The 18,772-nt window shown below is 36.5% G+C and overlaps 1 protein-coding gene across 7 annotated transcripts in view; it reads left to right on the top strand.

The window, feature by feature from the left end:
- The window catches only part of LOC144971125 (rap1 GTPase-activating protein 1-like), a 401,598-nt gene that overhangs the window by 103,842 nt on the left and 278,984 nt on the right, over positions 1-18,772 (top strand). For all 7 annotated transcript variants that reach the window (XR_013645071.1, XM_078911551.1, XM_078911547.1 and 4 more), the window contains one exon: positions 17,205-17,392. Coding sequence is in view for 6 of the 7 variants with exons in the window: in XM_078911551.1 (XP_078767677.1) it covers positions 17,205-17,392 (188 nt within the window). In the remaining variant the exon portion in view is untranslated. The remainder of the gene's footprint in view (positions 1-17,204; positions 17,393-18,772) is intronic.

Raw genomic sequence — 18,772 nt, 5'->3', positions numbered from 1 at the left:
ATTTTTAAATACGAATTTTTCCACAGTACGACAGTTAAAAGGCTAACCATGCTTAGTAAATCATCTATTTTATAAAATATCCCGTACTGTCTTTAATTCTTTGGACTTTGGGTGAAGTAATTCCTTTTTTAAAAGATAAGGATGAGATAAGCAAGAACGAGGTGTGGGATGCAGTGCGCAAGATGAAAAGGGGAAAACAGTTGGGTCAGACAAGATACCAGCGGAAGTCTGGAAATCATTTGGAGATGGTGGGTTAATTTTCCTGGTGTGGTTATTCAACGATATCTTACAGACAGAAAAAATGACAGAAGAATGGATAAAAATTACGTTAATCTCCATATACAAAAAGAAGGGAGATGTTCAAGAATGTGGCAACTATAGATTCATCAAGTTAATGAGCCACACAATGAAGATATGGGGAAGAGTAATCGATAAGAGTAATATGTAGACTTAAGTGAAGAACAGTTAGGATTTGTTGCTGGTTATAGGACAACGGATGATATATTTGCTCTAAAAGTGACCGCAGAGAAGTACAGAGAATTACATTGTGTGTTCATTGACCTGGAAAAGCTTATGATAGGGTACCAAGAGAAGAAATATCTAAGAGCAAAAGGGGTAATAGAGAAATATATCAAAGTTATCCAAGATATGTACGAAGGAAATAAGATAATGGTAAGGACAGCTGTTGGCTCAATTGAGCCATTTAATGTAAGAGTTGGATTACACCAGGGATCTGCTCTCAGCCCACGGCTGTTTGCAATAGTAATGCATGTTCTCACAGAATCTATTCGGCGTGAGGCACCATGGAACATGATGTATGCAGTTGACGCAGTACTTTTGAATGATACAAAAGATGAGGCGGAAAAGGAGCGGGAGTATTTGTGCATCGAACATCAGAGAGCAGGACCACCAATAAAGATAAGAGGACAGGATGTACCAGAGACAAACCAATTCAAATACTTAGGAACAACTGTACAAGGAGATGGGGGCAATGAGATGGAGGTTAATAAGAGGATACAGGCAGGCTGGAATAATTTAAGGAAGATACTGGAGTTATATGTGACAAACGAATTTCTGCAAAGCTGAAATATATCCATATGTTGGAAGACCAGCAATGTTGTATGGACTAGAGACAGCAGCTACAACAAAGAGACAAGATAAAGAAGTTGAGGTGACAGAAATGAGGATGTCGAGATGGTCACTGGCTGGATAAGAAAAGATAAAGTGAGAAATGAACAAATTCGAAGATTTACTGAAGTGAAGAATGTATCAATAAATATGAGAGAAAGTAAATGGTTCAGACATGTTAAGAGACGAGAGAGGAAGTGCGTGGGAAGGAAAGTATTGGATATACAATTAGCTTGAAAGAGGAAAAAGAACGCCCAAAGACTAGATGGTTGGATAGGATAAAGGACGGTATGAAAGAACTGGGCCTGGAGGAAGATGATGCTATGAATCGAGATGCATGGAGATGTGGCATCCATTATGACAACCTGCAAAATGCGGGATAAACTGAAAGAAGAAGAAGAAGAAGGAGAAGAAGAATTAAATTTTTTATAAAATTCTGCAATTCAGTGCGTAACCAGTTATTAGAAGACAATCCGCGCCCCGGTCTTCTTTAAATGTATAAATAATTAGCAATGAAAGAGTTGTTAATTATCCGAGCAAGTGACGATCAAACTATTAAAATACGTATGGCATGTAATTCCATTTTCCTATATTTAATTTTTTAAAATATATAAACAGGAACAATGATGCAAGCGCATTGGGTGTTGATCTATTAAAACCATGCTTTCAATGGCAATTTTATTTTATAGCGATATCATTAGGAATATTTTTATAGTTTAAATTCTAATTTATATTATATAGAATCAGTAAATATGTTTTACATAAAAGGCACAAGCAGACAGTTGCAATACTTGCACAAATTATAGAGTTTTTGCTCTCGGGATCTCTTAATTTAAGCAAATATGTTGAAAAATAGTAGATTTTCCTTTATTGTTTAAAATGTTAAACAATCACTTTACGTGTATTAAAATACATTGATGAAATACAAGTTAAAACAAGAAGAAATCTCATAACTTTACCTTCACCAGACTGTTTTAGAATCAATTTGTTTTAAATCAGAGATGAGAAAACAGATTAAAACTTGTTTGTGAACTACATTAATTTGATGAACGGCCTATTTTCGTTTTCCTTTGGCTCTAAATATTCTGTTTACTTAAAGGATCGCAGACCCATAATCAATAAAACTGCCGTACTCTGAAGAAACACGTATTTCAGATTTTGACCAGGAAACTCGACCGTGAAATCCCAGTTTTAAAAGTATTTTGGCAAGATGAGTATAGTTCAAATCGATTGATATTTGAAGGATGTTTTTCCTGGCCTAAATGTTAATAATATTATGTGATTATTCAGAACGGTAGAATATAGTGCTTCCCGTCATCTGCTTCAAGCGTAAACTTGGGGTATTTTATGCTATTCTCTACTTCGTCCATATTTCTGTGGATTAATTAAGACATTTGAAAGATTACAAGGAATACTGTCATATCAGATATCATTATAGCACTCATTATGATTCAAAGATTTTAACGTTTGCAGTGAAATACTGTTGTCACTTCCCCTGATTTCATGTTGACACGTCACGTTCTCAATATATTATAGATAGTATGCGCTTGGCTAAGAAGCTCACAATGCCATCCGAAAGTATAACGAACCAACTCACAAAACTATGTGTAACCTTGAACATTTATAGTCTGATAATACAGTTAAGTGAGAATTACTCATAAACGTGAGTAGCAAAAAACAAAACAAAACAATAACAAAGACCCGAGTGACGTCAACTTAATTCTATCTATAAGATACATACCAGTACACCATCTCGCTAGTCTTTGGAAACTAGAGAACTAGCCATTTACAAAGGCTGACAAACTTATCAAAAAGGGGAATATTACAGTGATTTCCACGAGACGCCCGCCGTTTGAATGCTCGTTCATCCTTAGCGCCACTTTATCTCATGAATCATATTTTCGATCCATTTCGCCACTCTATACCCGGTGTTATAATCCAATTTCTCTCATATATCCGCTATAATTATTGTTTTTAACGACTCATTATTCCATATAGTCAATCAAGCACCTAAAATGTGTTACAAAGTAGCTTAAACTCATCATCAGACGTTGATTGAGTGACATTGACTTGGCATATCAAATTTGTCATAATAATATCATCAAATGCTATATTTTCAACAAGTCGGGTTGGAGTGGTAAAATGTTTTAAAATTTGTTAATAAATGTCCGGGAAACAAGAACTCAACTTATGATCAAGACGGTTGTTGTTGCCATATTGTAATATATGTCTTTTTTGGTAACGTTTTTTTTTTTGGTGGAAATCTAACTAAAAATCAACGTGTAGGCTGTCGACAAATTTGATATGAAATGATAATCTAACAAGTGATATCAAAATGACAAGAATGATATTGTGATTCCAAATAATTGAACAATCCGCTGCGAGGTGATATTTCAACTTCATTTTATTTCCTACTTGCAATAAAATTTACTGTATGCCCACTGACAAAACACCTCTTAAGCTTTGTTCACACAAAATTTTACTGTAAACATTGATATCGATGAAAATGACTTTTTTTCTTTTTAATGGGACTCTGGCCGATATTCAGATTTGATTTTTTTTTTTAAAGAAGAAATTTGATGCAAACGTTCACTGGTGAAAATGCGAAAAAAGCGTTTTGTCAGCGAATAGTGGAATTATACGCATTGACAATTTATTTCATGAAAATGATTTAATTCCAAAATTGACGTTAAGTAGTTATGGTCTGAGTGCATTAGTCTAATTGCTTCCTTACAATTCGATTGACTCATTAAAACTGTTAATGGACTTTATTGTTGTTAAAAGGGGTTTTTGATGTGTGTATTATATTATAATATGCTTATAGCGCCCATTAATCCACTGACAAGTGCTCTATGGCGCTTTACAATCACTCAGACTATATAAACTAGCATTCACACTGGCAGGCTTACACACAGACACCCGTACACCCACATACGGAAACTTCTCCCCGTCCACATACGCAAACTCTTTTCACTATTCTTGGTATTATAAGAAAGGGAATTCCACAAACTGGGCGCAGTCCCTCTGAAGGATTCTTGTGAAACAAAGCCTTGGGGGTTGCCTCTGTCAGAAGAAGCATACTATTAGATCTTAGGGATCTACAAGGTGTATAATGAGATACAAGATCACTTAGATAGGATGTTTAATGTGTTTAAGTGTTTACTTGTGTTTTTGTTGGGTTTTTTTTTTTTTTTTTTTGGATAGGTGTGTATAATAATTAATGAGTGAGCGAAAAGGTGTGTATAATAATTGGTGAGTGAGCGGATAGGTGTGTATAATAATTGGTGAGTGAGCGGATAGGTGTGTATAATAATTGGTGAGTGAGCGGATAGGTGTGTATAATAATTGGTGAGTGAGCGGATAGGTGTGTATAATAATTGGTGAGTGAGCGGATAGGTGTGTATAATAAGTGGTGAGTGAGCGGATAGGTGTGTATAATAATTGGTGAGTGAGCGGATAGGTGTGTATAATAATTGGTGAGTGAGCGGATAGGTGTGTATAATAAGTGGTGAGTGAGCGGATAGGTGTGTATAATAATTGGTGAGTGAGCGGTAACCAGCTATTGTAACTAATTAACTGCCACACTCTGGAATGGCATCGCGATGTTCCAGGTTTAAAAGTTTTGCCAAGATGAGGGTCATTTAATGCGATCGATATTTGAAGGACGAGTTTTCTGGACAAATTATTAAGTACGTGGCTTTCCAGAGTATGGCAGTCAAATTGTTTGTTTTTAAAGCCAGAGGGTCATTTTTGTCTTTTACTATTTACACTTACTAGAAAGAAAATTATGTCTTTCACGTAGCATTGAGCTTTATATAGCGCAATATCCACTAAATGTGCTCAAAGCGCTTTAGAAGGGGTCCCTGGTCAACAGCAACATTTAACACGTAGGACGGGACATGACACCTGTTAGTCGATATTACAATTTTTCGGACAAAGACAACGCTGTTAACGGCCAGGTACTCATTTTATACATGAGTACGGTGAGAGAATGTGAGTGAAGAGCCTTTTCCAAGGACTCAACTATGCACCGAGCGCGAGACTCAAACCTAGGATCATCCTATCCGAAAGCGAGTGTCATACCACTAAACCACATAGCCGCACTTTCCGACATATCTCAGCTGCTCTCACCTCTATTTTTTATTTTCTATCTGACATTAACAAGAAATGCAGTGAGTAGGTAAGTGCCAGAAGACAACAGAGAATAAAAAAAATTCGCGATATTATAAAAGAAGAATGTCATTATAAACAAAGACATTCCTTATTACATATCTGTTTAACGTTTTATCTTAAATTATTATTTTCGGCTTGACACCATAAGTGTTCTGTATAATATTATTTGAAAAATGCATGCGCACATCACATAGATTACAAGAAACCCTTCTTTTTTTCGTTAGTCCACCCCCCCCCCCCCCTCCCAAACCCTTATTTTAAAATACGTCTTTTCACTGCTCTTCGTAAGTAAATTATCACTGTTAGTTAAATAAATAAGATAATATTTAAGTAAACAATTAAACAAACATTGCTCAAGGGCTTTAATCGAGGCGACCTCGGCTTTTTTTATCATAGCCCTCTATAGCAAGTTCGAAGATGACGTCAATCAGGCCTTTGTTATTGTTTTTGCCATCCGCTTTTATGAGTACTTCTCACTAAACTGTATTGACCAGACTATAAAAGTTCATGGTTACACAGATTTTGTGTATTGGTCCGTTATACTTCCGGATGGCAATGTTGTGAACTCCTTGGCCAAGCGCAATCTATCTATAGCAAGTTCGAAGATGACGTCAATCAGGCCTTTGTTATTGTTTTTGCCATCCGCTTTTATGAGTACTTCTCACTAAACTGTATTGACCAGACTATAAACGATCATGGTTACACACAGTTTTGTGTGTTGGTCCGTTTTACTTCCGGATGGCAATGTTGTGAACTTCTTAGCCAAGTGCATACTATCTATATTAAATTTAAGTATAGATAGTATGCAGATGACGTCACTCAGGTCTTTGTTATTGTTTTTTGCCATCCGCGTTTATGAGTAATGCTCACTGAACTGTATCAACCCGACTATAGACGTTCATGGATACACACCGTTTTGTGTGTTGGTCCGTTATACTTCCGGATGGCAATGTTATGAGCTTCTTAGTCAAGCGCATACTATCTATAGTTCGTTATGGCTTGATTACAATGCTACATAGAAACCAAGCAGATCACAATGAATCAAAGGAGAAAACATTGTTCCTTAGGCTTACATTAAAGTAACAAATTGGATTCAATAGTCTGATGTCACGTCGCCCAGCAACGGCGAGCAGCGTTGTTCTAAACAAAGAAAATCGGTACTTTTTATTCTTCATGCTGGCTAGAACTGTTCATATGTCATGTGATCAGAATGTATAAAAGTCAAATATCAAATTTACTTGGATTCTTAGAATGTTCTGAAAAAGAACGTGTTAAGAAAGTTTGAATTCAACTATGAATCGGAGACCAAAAAAAAAAAAATAAAGACCATAGCCTACAGTGATATCAAACATTGTCTAGACGCGCTTAATGACACCTTAAATTGAGAACGGACAAAAGTATTTGCTATCCCATCTTTAAAAAGTTGTTTTTGTTTTTTGGGTTTTATTATTATAATTTTTTTTGGTTTGGTTTTTGTCTTTTGTTGTTTTGGAAGTAGGTTAACTCTCTCCTTACCAGCCATTTTCAGGATTTTTCCCCAAAAGTTCACACACAACTAAAACAAAAATAGATTTTTTATCACTCAAACACAATAGCAGAAAGTTCTTGTGATCGATAAATAATTTCTGTAGCAAAACATGCTCTACAACACACTTCATTTTGTTTAAACTTTATGACGTACAAAAGAAATTTGAATAAGATAAATGTTGGTATTGTAACGAATGTGACGATTTTCCTATCGTTGGTAAGGAGGGAGTTTAACTAATGACTACAGGGAAAAAGTAGTCATGGCCAGGCTAGAACAGCCGTATACTGACGATACACATTTACATTGATCACACATCCAAGACTTCCAAGGTTTCTCGGCTTTCGGACTTGTGGCAAGTGCGGACAAACTCCAGACTTCTAAGGTTTCTCGGGTTTCGGACTTTTGGCAATTGCGCAGAAACCCAAGACTTCTAAGGTTTCTCGGGGTTCGGACTTTGGGCAATTTAGGTTCGTCTTGATCGATAAATATTCGAAGTAAATTATTCCTAGCCATGCATTTTGAAAAAAGTGTGCTTAGTCCTTGTGCGACATTTGAGAGGTATCTACTCACAATATCAGGGGTCTTTGATTATCGTCTACAAATAATCTTTTCCGCTTAGCCCAAGGGAGTCAACGTGAATAGTTAGTGTACTGGTAATAAGTTACTTCTCTAAAGTCCCTTCTATTCTCTTTAGTTTTATTGCCGGGGTTTGAAATTAAATACAACCAAAGTGAACGTGTCATATTCCAAATCTCAAGTTCTGTTCTCACAAGTATTGACTGATAAGATAATGATGCTGAGCATAAGGTAAAAATAGTCGCAATATCCACTTGTCGGATATAACGTACCAACACATAAGACTATGTCTACCCTTGAACGTTTATAGTCCGGTTGATATAATTTAGTGAGAACTTATCACCAAAATGGCTGTCAAAAACAATAAAAAAGAGCTGAGTGACGTCAATTCGTTCTATTTAGTAAGATACGTATGTAGGTCATTTACGGGTGTTTCACTGACTATAGCATCAATGTTCTAGTTTTTTGTTATTCTTATACTTATTCACCGTATTTTTTCTTTTATATAGCGCAATATCCACTAAATATGCTCAAAGCGCTTTACAAAGGGTCCCTGACCAACAGCAACACGTAACATGCAGAACGAGACATGACGCCTGTTAGGCGATATTACAATTTTTCGGACAGAGACAACACTGTTGACGGCCAGGTACTCATTTTACGTACGGGTGAGTACGACGAGAGAATGTGAGTTAAAAAATTCTTTTCCAAGGACTCAACTATGCGCCGAGCGAGGCTCGAACTCAGGACCTTCCGATCCGACAGCACGTGTCGTATAATGATCAAACACTTTTATTTCCTTTTGGCCATAACACGTTTGCTTCAAATAATAAAATAAAAGACGAAAATGACCCCAAACATGTCAAACGTTTTAGACTTCTTAGAAGTCTCAGGTTTAATACAATTTGATAGAGAAGAGTCATGTGTGCTCTATCGTTCCAACGCGAATTTATGTCCGGGTGAATAAAATGTCAAACAGTTATTTTCAAAGTAAAAATCGCCGGACATAGTAAGAGGATTTACTTTTTGTTATGTTAAGAAACATATATTTATTGTTCTCAATAAAACACATAATCATGACCCAAAATTCTTATTTTTTTTTCTTTCTAAAAACAATTTTCCTCTTAACTCAACCCGATATATTTATTAGAGTGTGTTGAGGCAGTAGATAAGAAACATTGATCGATATCATGTGAAGTAAAATTATTCAGGTTAGAATTTAATTAACGGCGTTTTGTCATGCGGCAGTTAAGGTTTTTGAGATAACATGTTCTTGTCATTGCAGGAAAAAAATGTAGGCAAATGCTGCCATACTCTGATGTTTAAAAAAAATCGTATTCAAAATGTGGCCAGAACACTCGCCCTTCAAATATCGATCGATTAAAATGACTCTCATCTTGGTATCGATATTCCAAGGGCGAGATTTTTGGCTAAAAATTTTAAATACGATTCTTACCAATGTACGGCAGAATGGTTCTTGTTCAAAGAGAATGAAAGAACGAGGAGATCCCAAGAGCAATCGACCCGTGTATTCAGTTGAGATTATCATGGGGGGAAGGGGTGGGGGGAGGGGGGGGGGGGCACCCAACAAAGACATAGGCAAAGAACGTGGTTACATAATATCAATACGTTCTCTCTCTTTTTTTTTTATTTTGACATTTTGACATCTTGACATTAGGGGCAGCGTGGCTCAGTGGTACGGTCTTTGCTTCCTACCCGAAAGGTACCGAGTTCAATCACCTGCCGCTGCGTTGTGTGACCTTGAGCAAGTCACCTCGTCCTAGCTCTATTTGCGGCGCTGCTCAGCGGCTGACGCCTGGGTAATTCCAGTCTTCCCTTGGAATTGACCCTAAAGAAAAATTTTCCATTGGGGATGAATAAAGGGAATTTTATTTATTTATTTTTATTTATTTTGCGATTCAACTTACTAAATTCATTCCATCCCTAAAATATGCCTCATAAAACTCTAAGCATTTAAGCATTAATCTTTATATTTTTATATATCCACTAAATGTGCAAGGAGCGCTTCACCAGGGATCCCACAGCAACACTTTACATATAAGACGAAACACGATGTCCTTTGGGCAATATAACAACGCTGTGAACGACCAATACTCATGTTATACCTGAGTACGGTGAAAGAATGCGAGTAAAGAGACTCAACTATGCTAAGAGCGGGAATCAAACCTTGGACTTTCTGATTCAAAGGCGATTGCCATACCAAAAGACCACATATAAACACAAAAGTCCTATATTTCAAGTTTATTCACGCTGGATGACATTTTTATTAATCATATAGATATGTCAACGAGTACATTGGTCGATTTGATTGTAGGGTATTTTCACAATTAGCATATCATGTATTATCAACTATTGAGATTTTAGTTGAATTAAACGATAACACGATCCGGTAGACAGACCTAATTAACATGAATATGGATTTAAATAGAAATGTGACACTGCCCGTCCATGACGTGAGTGGTAATTTTGTAACTTATAGGACTGGGTAACTACAAATACAGATCTCCGTGTAGTCAAATATAAAAAAAAATTGAGCTTTTATATAGCGCAATATCCACTAAACGTGCTCAAAGCGCTTTACAAAGGGTCCCTGACCAACAGCAACATGTAACATGTAGAACGAGACATGACGTCTGTTAGGCGACATTACTATTTTTTCCGACATAAACAACGCTGTTAACGGCCAGGTACTCATTTTACACCTGAGTACGGTGAGAGAATGTGAGTAAAGAGCCTTTTCCAAGGACTCGACTATGCGTCGAGCGAGGCTCGAACCCAGGACCTTCGGATCCGAAAGCGAGTGTCATACCACAAGACCACATTGCAGCACAATATCTTTTAATTTTTTTTCTGACAGAGACAATACTGTTAATCTCCAGGTACTCGTTTTACACCTGAGTACTGCGAGAGAATGTGAGTAAAGGGCCTTTTCCAAGGGACTCAAGTATGCGCTGAGCGAGGCTCGAACTCAGGCCCTTCCGATCCGAATACGAGTGTCAAATCACAAGACCATATAGCCGCACAGTTAACGGTATGTCTATGTAAAACGGAGAAAGTTATCAGCGTTCGTATATGACGTACGTACAAGGGAAAATCCATTTCATTAACGCAGATGAATGAAAATCAGACTCCATCCTGAACATTGTTTGGGTATGGTTTCACAATGAAACATCAACGTGAGCTTAACTCTTTCCTTACCGATCATTTTCAGTATTTTCCGAAAATGGCAGGCTTACCCAGCAGAAAATTTGATTTTCTAGACTAAAACAATCTCTCTACAAGACAACTTTATGTTCTTATAAATTAAACAAAGAACATTGTGATGTACACAATAAATCTCAATAAGAAAAAAATGTATATTGTGTCGCAAAGGTCGTGTAGGTGGTAAAGAGAGGGTTAAAAGAATAAGGAAATAATGTGGTTAAAATGTATAGACAAGTTGATACTGAAGTCAGACGAGAGGAGATTTGACGACCTGTTTTTATGTATTAAACACCGTGTCTTGTTACGTTTTTTTTTGTGGGTTTTAAAAAAATTAAACATTTGATTAATTGACTAAGTCCCCGAGAAGTATTAATTTGAAATTTACTCGATAAATTTTGAAAACTAGAGTAAGATTTTTGCCGTAAAAATACATACGTTTACTTCATTTCGACATATTAAGACAATCAAACACGATTTGTCAAAGTTATTTAGCCCCAAAACTTCTAAGTGGTGACGTAATTCATGTCTAAAACTTTTTCTATTCGGGTAAAATCTTTTCAATAATCTGCCGTTGGATCATTTCAAGCTCTTTCGATTTTAATTTTGACCCTGAATAGTTTCAAAGGCAGATTGCTAAAACGCTTGAGGAATTCCTAAGACTAGAAAATAAGCCGAGTTAACCAGTAAACGGCCGTACCCCAGAAAGACTCGTATTAAAAAAAAACAAACTCTCCCTTCAAATATCGATCGATTTAAATGACCCTCATCTTGGCAGAAATTCTCAAACCTGGGATTTTGCGAAGTCCCAGGTCTGATAGTTTTAGCCAAGATGAGGGTCATTTAAATCGATCGATATATGAAGGATGAGTTTTCTGGCCAAATTTTTAAATACGAGTTTTTCCAGAATAAGACAGTTCATACTTGTTATATTCATTTCAACGTTGCTTAAGTCTGACCATAGAAAAGAGCTCAGAGAGTCCCGGGCATTGCTCTAAACTGATATTTGCACTAAATTAGCCTTACAGCAACTAACTTTAATCAACTACTTAATTTACCATCGCCTCCGCCGATTACTTCAAGTCAAGGTTTGACTTTGAACTCTTATTTCAAAAAAATCTCAATTAGGTTTTCAGACCAATAAGATTTCAAAAAAGTTTGATTTCGGAAGTAAATAAGTAATCCCGGACGTTGACAGAAATCTATACAATTTCTTTTTCTTTTTTGATTTTTTTGGTTGTATTCTTTCTGTTTTTGTGTTGTTGTTTTATTTGATTACTTGTTAAAGGACTCATTTGAACTGGTCGCCAATTCATTGCTGAGTTATTTGGTTTTCGAGTGGAACGTTATGGTATTAAGTTACTGTGGAGGTTTGGATTACAATGTCATGACTCCAGGAGGTTTTGTTTTGTTCTTGTTTCAGGTAATGACGTTCTTTTATGTGATGCAATTTGCATTAGTGTAAGAAAAGAACTTTACAAAGGAGTTGCGGGGTACTATTATGGCTTTGTAGCACCCATACTAAAGTTATCCTTTCTAAGTTGTTTTTTTTTTTTTGTTTTTGTTTTCTTTTTGTTATTTTTTTTTTTTTTTTTTTTTTTTTTTTTTGTTTTTTTTTGACATTGTTTTGATACTCGACTTTGTAATGCGCATGTCTTGGCTTTAATTCTTGTGAGATACTGTGATACCTGAATATGTGTTTTTCAGTCAGAGACATGCTTTTTTTCTTAAATCCATCACTCACAATATATTAAAAACCAGCTGAGTGTCTATCATTCGACGGAGATCTCGTATTAATATCCATGTTGGACATTAAGTGACTTCCGCCGTGGCACAAGATTGTTGTTAGGATCTATAGCAACAACTAGATCTAAACTAGCCTATAATATTTCTGATGATGGTGTTGTTTCTTTGGATAAGGCAGAATTCATGCATTTTACTTCCCCCACTCGAGTGTAGAATTGATCGATATTGGAAGTAAAAGTTTTCTGGTTAAAACAACCAACAAAAACGTGTTTTACTATAAAATGCAGTGTTGACCTATAATCTAGTTAAAATGACTCCTCTCATCGATTTGCATATAAAACTTCATCCCCATGACCTCGCGAAGTCCCACGTTTTAGAGGTTTTGCCAAGATGATGGTTATTTATATCGATCAATATTTGAAGGAAGAGTTTTCTGGCCAAATTTTTAAAACGAGATTTTTTTTTAGTATGGTAGTCAACTGGTTAACCCTCTCCTTACTAACTATAGGAAAATCGTCACATTCGTTACGATGCAACCATTTTTCGTATTCAAATTTCGTTTGAACATCATAACATTTAAAGAAAATGAACAGTGTGTTGTAGAGCATGTCTCGCAGAAGAAATTATTTATCGCAAGAACTTACTGCTATTATGTCAGAGTGTTAAAATTTTATTTATGTGTTAGGTATGAAGTTTTGTGGAAAAACCTGAAAATGGCTGGTAAGGAGAGAGTTAAGCTCCAATTGTATTTATCCCAGAATTTGACGTCCATGAAAGGTTTTGACAAAGGCATGACGCTATTTAAATCCGTAACGTTGATGATAATGTGAAATAAAAAAAGATCATTCCATTATCACCAAATCATTTAACGATTATTTCAGTGACAAGATCGTATTCGGTCTGTCACCATCTTTTATCGATCTGGGCACCTGGCCGCTTTGTCAGGCAGTGACGGGGTGAGTTTAGTGCTAAAATAGAGAATTTACGTGTCTGTGGGGTTAAGTGTAAGATTTATCACGGGAAGGATGTCAATTATTTTCTATTAATATTGGGCTTATTCGTTTATTCATTCATTAATATATTTATTGTTGGGTTATAATTTATTTATCGTGTCCATAATGTTTAATTGAGTCTAGATGGAAACTAAAAAAATAAACTCTTATTCATGCTTGTTTTTAATAAATGCGTGCTATCTTCTTATCATAACCATTGCCCAGTTTGCAATTTTCCATCTAGTTTTTATCGATATGTATCTTATTCGTAACAATTGTCCCGTATTGATTGCTAAGATGGGTTTCTGATGAGTAAAATTCCGCAGTCTGTGTCGTAATTTGTCTTGTTAAGTTTATTCAAGCCAATAAATTAAGAGAAAATATTCTGCAATCGTTGAATAAATATTTTATACCACGGGTTTGAAGCAATATTCAGCGATTACAGTTTTACTAAGAGATAGGGTTTTCCAAGATAAGGGAGTAATAATGATAATTAATTCCATCTCTCTCATTGGAAAACCCTATCATTTAATATCTAGTAATCGTTGAATAATACTATGAAGGCGTTGAACAAAAACGTTATTCAACGATGGCATAATATTTTCGCACATTTTATTGGTGTGAAATAAGGTGGAGAAAGGCAGCTGATTGGCAAGCGGCAATGATATATTCTAATCTTTTGATGGACATGAATACAAATTCAGCCTTTTTATTTTTGGGTCAAATTGTCATTCAGGCATAGAAGAAAGCTACAAATTATGATGAATAGGAATAATAATGCCATACAATTTGGTTACGAAATACTTGCTAATCTTACTTGGAGGGGTAGAATAAACGTATTCTTTCATTTCTTTGTATTTATTAAACTAGTTATATTTTCATCGTGCAATAACACATACTCGTAAGCTTGTTGTGTTATTGTGCACGATACAAATAACGCGTTTAATAAATACAAAGAAATGAAGGAATCGCTTATTCTCTCACCCGTTGACTCAAATGGTAATTTAGAAAATCTGCCAACTGCTAGGCTATAACCATCGGTCCTTAATTTAAACTTAGCCTTGGAAATCGCCTTCTAGCCTGTTGCCAGATTCATTTGCGCGCACCTACAGACTTTATTACCGGATGGATTTTTATCGTTAGTGGCTCAAAGGATTATAATTACTCTCTCCTTACCGACGATTTTCATCATTTGTCCTGAAATGCTACACCAAATCAACACATAACTTGTTTTTTTTTACACTCAAACTCATGAGGAATAAGTACATAAGACATGCACATTTTGTGTAGCTAGTTAGGTTACAAACTTCATAAAACAAAGATTTTTCTTACATGTTTTGATGTGCAAAACAATTCTGATTAAGAGAAATGTTCATTGCATTGTAACAAATATGACGATTTTCCTGTAGTTGGTAAGGAGAGGGTTAATTTCCAGAAAACAGTAGTTTGATAATTAGAATAGATAATATTCTCCACTGGCTTAAAAAAAATCGTATCAGTTTCGGCGTTTCAAACAATAAAACTCAAGTCAATCAACTTAATTTCTACCGGTTCAACTTGTGTAGTACAGAGCGGGACTCGAACCCAGGACCTACAGTTCGGAAGGCGAGTGTCATTACACTTGACCATAAAGAGCCGAACATAATACACACACACACACACACACGTACTCTCTCTCTCTCTCTCTCTCTCTCTCTCTCTCTCTCTCTCATAGACATAAACACACACGTACACACACCCACGCACCCACACACACATGAACGCCTTTCACTTTGTGATAATAGATACAACGTTATTCAAACAATGCATTGGTTAGGTCGAAAATAAATAATGCTTGTTATCTATCCGATCTCTGATCATAATATTGATTGAAGCTTGTATTAGAAATAATAATATTATACTTCTTAGCGGACAACAGACAGCCGCATAACCATAGAACTAAGCTTACGTAGTCTTTTAACTAGTTATCTGTTGTATCTGAAAAGGCATGTATTTAATAATTTGGCCAGAGATCTCGTCCTTCAAATATTGATCGATTTAAATGACCCTCATCTTGGCAAAAACTCTCAAACATGGGACCTCCCGAGGTCATCCCTCAGTCCTAGGTTTGAAAGTTTTTGTCAAGACATTTAAATCGATCGATAGTTGAAGTACGAGATTTCTTGCCAAATTTTTAATTACGTGTCTTTCCAGAGTATGGCAGTAAACTGGTTAAAAGACAACCCCATTAATTAGGCACCAACATGAAAAAGTACTTATTTGAAGGGCCATCATCGGTATGGACAAAGACACCCTTGACTCGGCAGACAATGTTGGTGTCTCGTTGACTGTATGTACTAGAAGTAATCTGACAAAAACACGTTTTCAAATATTTTGGCCAGAAACTCGTCCTTCAAGTATAAATCGATTAGAATGACTCCTCATTTTGCTAAAAACTCGCAAGTCTGGAACTTCGCGCGAAGTTCAATATTTGCGAGTTTTTGGCAAGATGAGGGCATTTTAATCGCTTGATATTTGGGGGACGAGTTTCCTGGCCCGAATTGTGAAAAGGTGTTTTTTTTTTTTGGTCTGTTTATATTTTTCAGTGTAAGGCAGTGTGGCCCTATCCATGCGCGACATTTAATTAATGTAAGCTGAATGGCAACATTGACGAGCGAAAAAGAAATGTTGATATGTACCTACAGCTACAAAACGGCATAATGTCTGACTGACTTAGAGAGTCAATTTTGAATTTATAATGCAGAATAGGAGACTTGAGTCTAAGTCGACGTGTACTTTTTTTACAGGTCTGATAACCCACAATCGTTATGGGCTCATTGTTGTAATGGGATTACTCTTAACTCACTCAATCCTAGAGATTTTTGTTACTTTTAAAAATTGGAAAAAAAATGTATTAAAAAAGAGCATGTACATAGATAGTTTTTTTCAACTATGATTAACATATAAAAACTAAAAACATTAACTTTGACACTACGTCTATAATTTGCCTCAGAAAAATGTAATAAATAGGCATGGGGTAAAAGTAACCCGGGTAAGCTACGGATATAGTCGGTCTTAGGGTTGAGTGAGTTAAACCGACGCAAAATAATATACTTCAAAACAACAATGTTAAATCAAGCCCATACTTATGTTCGGTTATCAGAACTGCAAATTGATATGTGCACCTAGGTCCAAGTCTATATGTTTTATTGATTGCAATGGATATGGATCTTAGCCAGTCTCTAGTTTAGATATGGATAGTTTCTGAAAGTGACAACAAAGATGAGGTAATCTTGGCTATTAAATCACCTTTTTAATATCTGGTTTGACCCGACTAAAAATGGTACGGGATTGAGGTAGTGGGTCACCTATGCGCGTACGTTTGTTTGTGGTGTGTGTGTGTGTGTGTGTGTGTGTGTGTGTAGGTGTGTATGTAACTGTGTGCATATTATATGTGTGTTTTATTTGTTTTTTTTTCCTTTAAGATGGAAAGAAATTGACGTCACTTAGGTCTTTGTTATTGTATTTTGCCATCCGCGTTTATGAGTTTTTCTCACTAAACTGTATTAACCAGACTATAAAATCGCTCAAGGTTACACATACCATTGTGTGTTGGTCCGTTATACTTCCGGATGGCAATGCTGTGTGATTCTTAGCCAAGCGCATGCTATCTATAACCGTTCAAGATTACACATAGTTTTGTGTGTTGGTACGTTATATTTCCGGATGGCAATGTTGTGAGTATATTGGTCAAGCGCACAGCAGCTATATATATAGTTTGCCTCAACATTTTATCATTCTTTAGGACTGATTCTTCTAATATTGATTATGCATATTATATTATCGTTCTATCTCCTCAGATTGTGACATGGAGCGAAAGGCGCCGCCCCCACCTTTGACGCTTAGCCCGGACGACGGAAACATGACGTCACCGGAGCTTTCCCCGGGGACTCTCCGCGTGAAAAAGAACCAGTCTGTGACTTTTGCAGACACGCACCTTCGACCACATGGCCTAATCGGAGAAAATCTCCATTCGTACAATCAGCAGGTTAGTCGTAAACTTTGATAGAAAGAATCCAAAATTAACCCTTTAGGGCGCAGCAGCTTTTACTGGTGCTCACTCTACTATGTTAATGACGATCGACCCAATCCGCAAATTTTTTACCGCACTCGTGGAAGCTTCGTCACAACACACCGTTCAACAAGATGCTCTGCGGTTTCGGGTTCGTTCCCAAATCGGGTACACGTTGGACAGGTGGAAAGTCCCCAATGATGAAGCGATTTTGTGTTTACGGTGCTAAATACATTTCACATCGTAATTACATTTTTTAAAAAATTCGCAGACTTTATCATTATTACATCAGTAACAGCTTCAATAAAGCCGGGTCTTGCACAGCTGTTTCTGCTCTCTTGGTGAAAATGGAAGTATATGAAGTTCTAACGAAAAGGTGAAAAAGGAAAGGTTTCGGATGGAAACAGTACAAACAATGAACGTTTCGGTTACAAACCCTTCATCAGCAAAACAATAAACAAAGGAATTTTGAAAACAATCTTATCGCGCCATAGGGATTCTACAATCACATACTGACGTCATGCTACCGTTTCACCGTGGCTCAGTGCTACGGTCTTTGCTTCGTACCCGAAAGGTACCGAGTTCAATCACCCACCGCTGCTCTGTGTGGCATTTAGCAAGTCACCTCGCTCTAGCTCACATTGCGGCGCTGCTCTGCGACTGACGCCTGGGTTATTCCAGTCTTTCTTGGAATATGCTCTAATGACAAATTTCCCCATGGGGAGGAATAAAGGGAATTTCATTTTATTTTTATTTTAAATTTTCATTTCATTTCTACTCTAACCACCCAGGAGAACATACGTTACCATTTTTACTACTACAAAATTTGTACGATTCCAGGCTTCAGGCAGCCTCCACGGATCTAATAATAAAATACAATGTCAGATTAAATCATAACCGAATCTCGTTTATAAAGGTTTAAGACATGTCTGACTATGAAATACAAGATACAACATTAGAAGCATCTGCTGATCTGAAACTTCCTGGTGGATTTCCTAATTATTCTCTATTCTCGGAGGACTTTGTACAATGGAATTTGTGTGGTAATTTGAGGACACGTTTGTTGTCGGTTATAAAAGCAGGGTAATGAACATTCGATGCCAGAGTGTGCGAAATTATTTTGGGCAGGAAGTTCATGTTTGTATTCGACTATAAAGGCAGGGTAATCAAAATTCGATTCCTGATTGTGCGAAATTAAAGGGAAAAAAAGATAGAGCATTTACATAGCACAATATCCACTAAACGTGCTCATAGCGATTTGCAAGGGGTCCTTGGCCAACAGCAACACTTGACATGTAGGACGGGTCATGACGCCTGTTAGGCGATTTTTACAATTTATTTCGGACAGAGACAACG

The sequence above is a fragment of the Berghia stephanieae genome, chromosome 4 (assembly GCF_034508935.2).
Source record: "Berghia stephanieae isolate SIO BIC M18660-M18661 chromosome 4, UCSD_Bste_1.3, whole genome shotgun sequence".
In the NCBI taxonomy this organism is placed as follows: Eukaryota; Metazoa; Mollusca; class Gastropoda; order Nudibranchia; family Aeolidiidae; genus Berghia; species Berghia stephanieae.
Note: the sequence above shows the minus strand (reverse complement) of the source record. Positions and strands in the feature narration are given on the sequence as shown.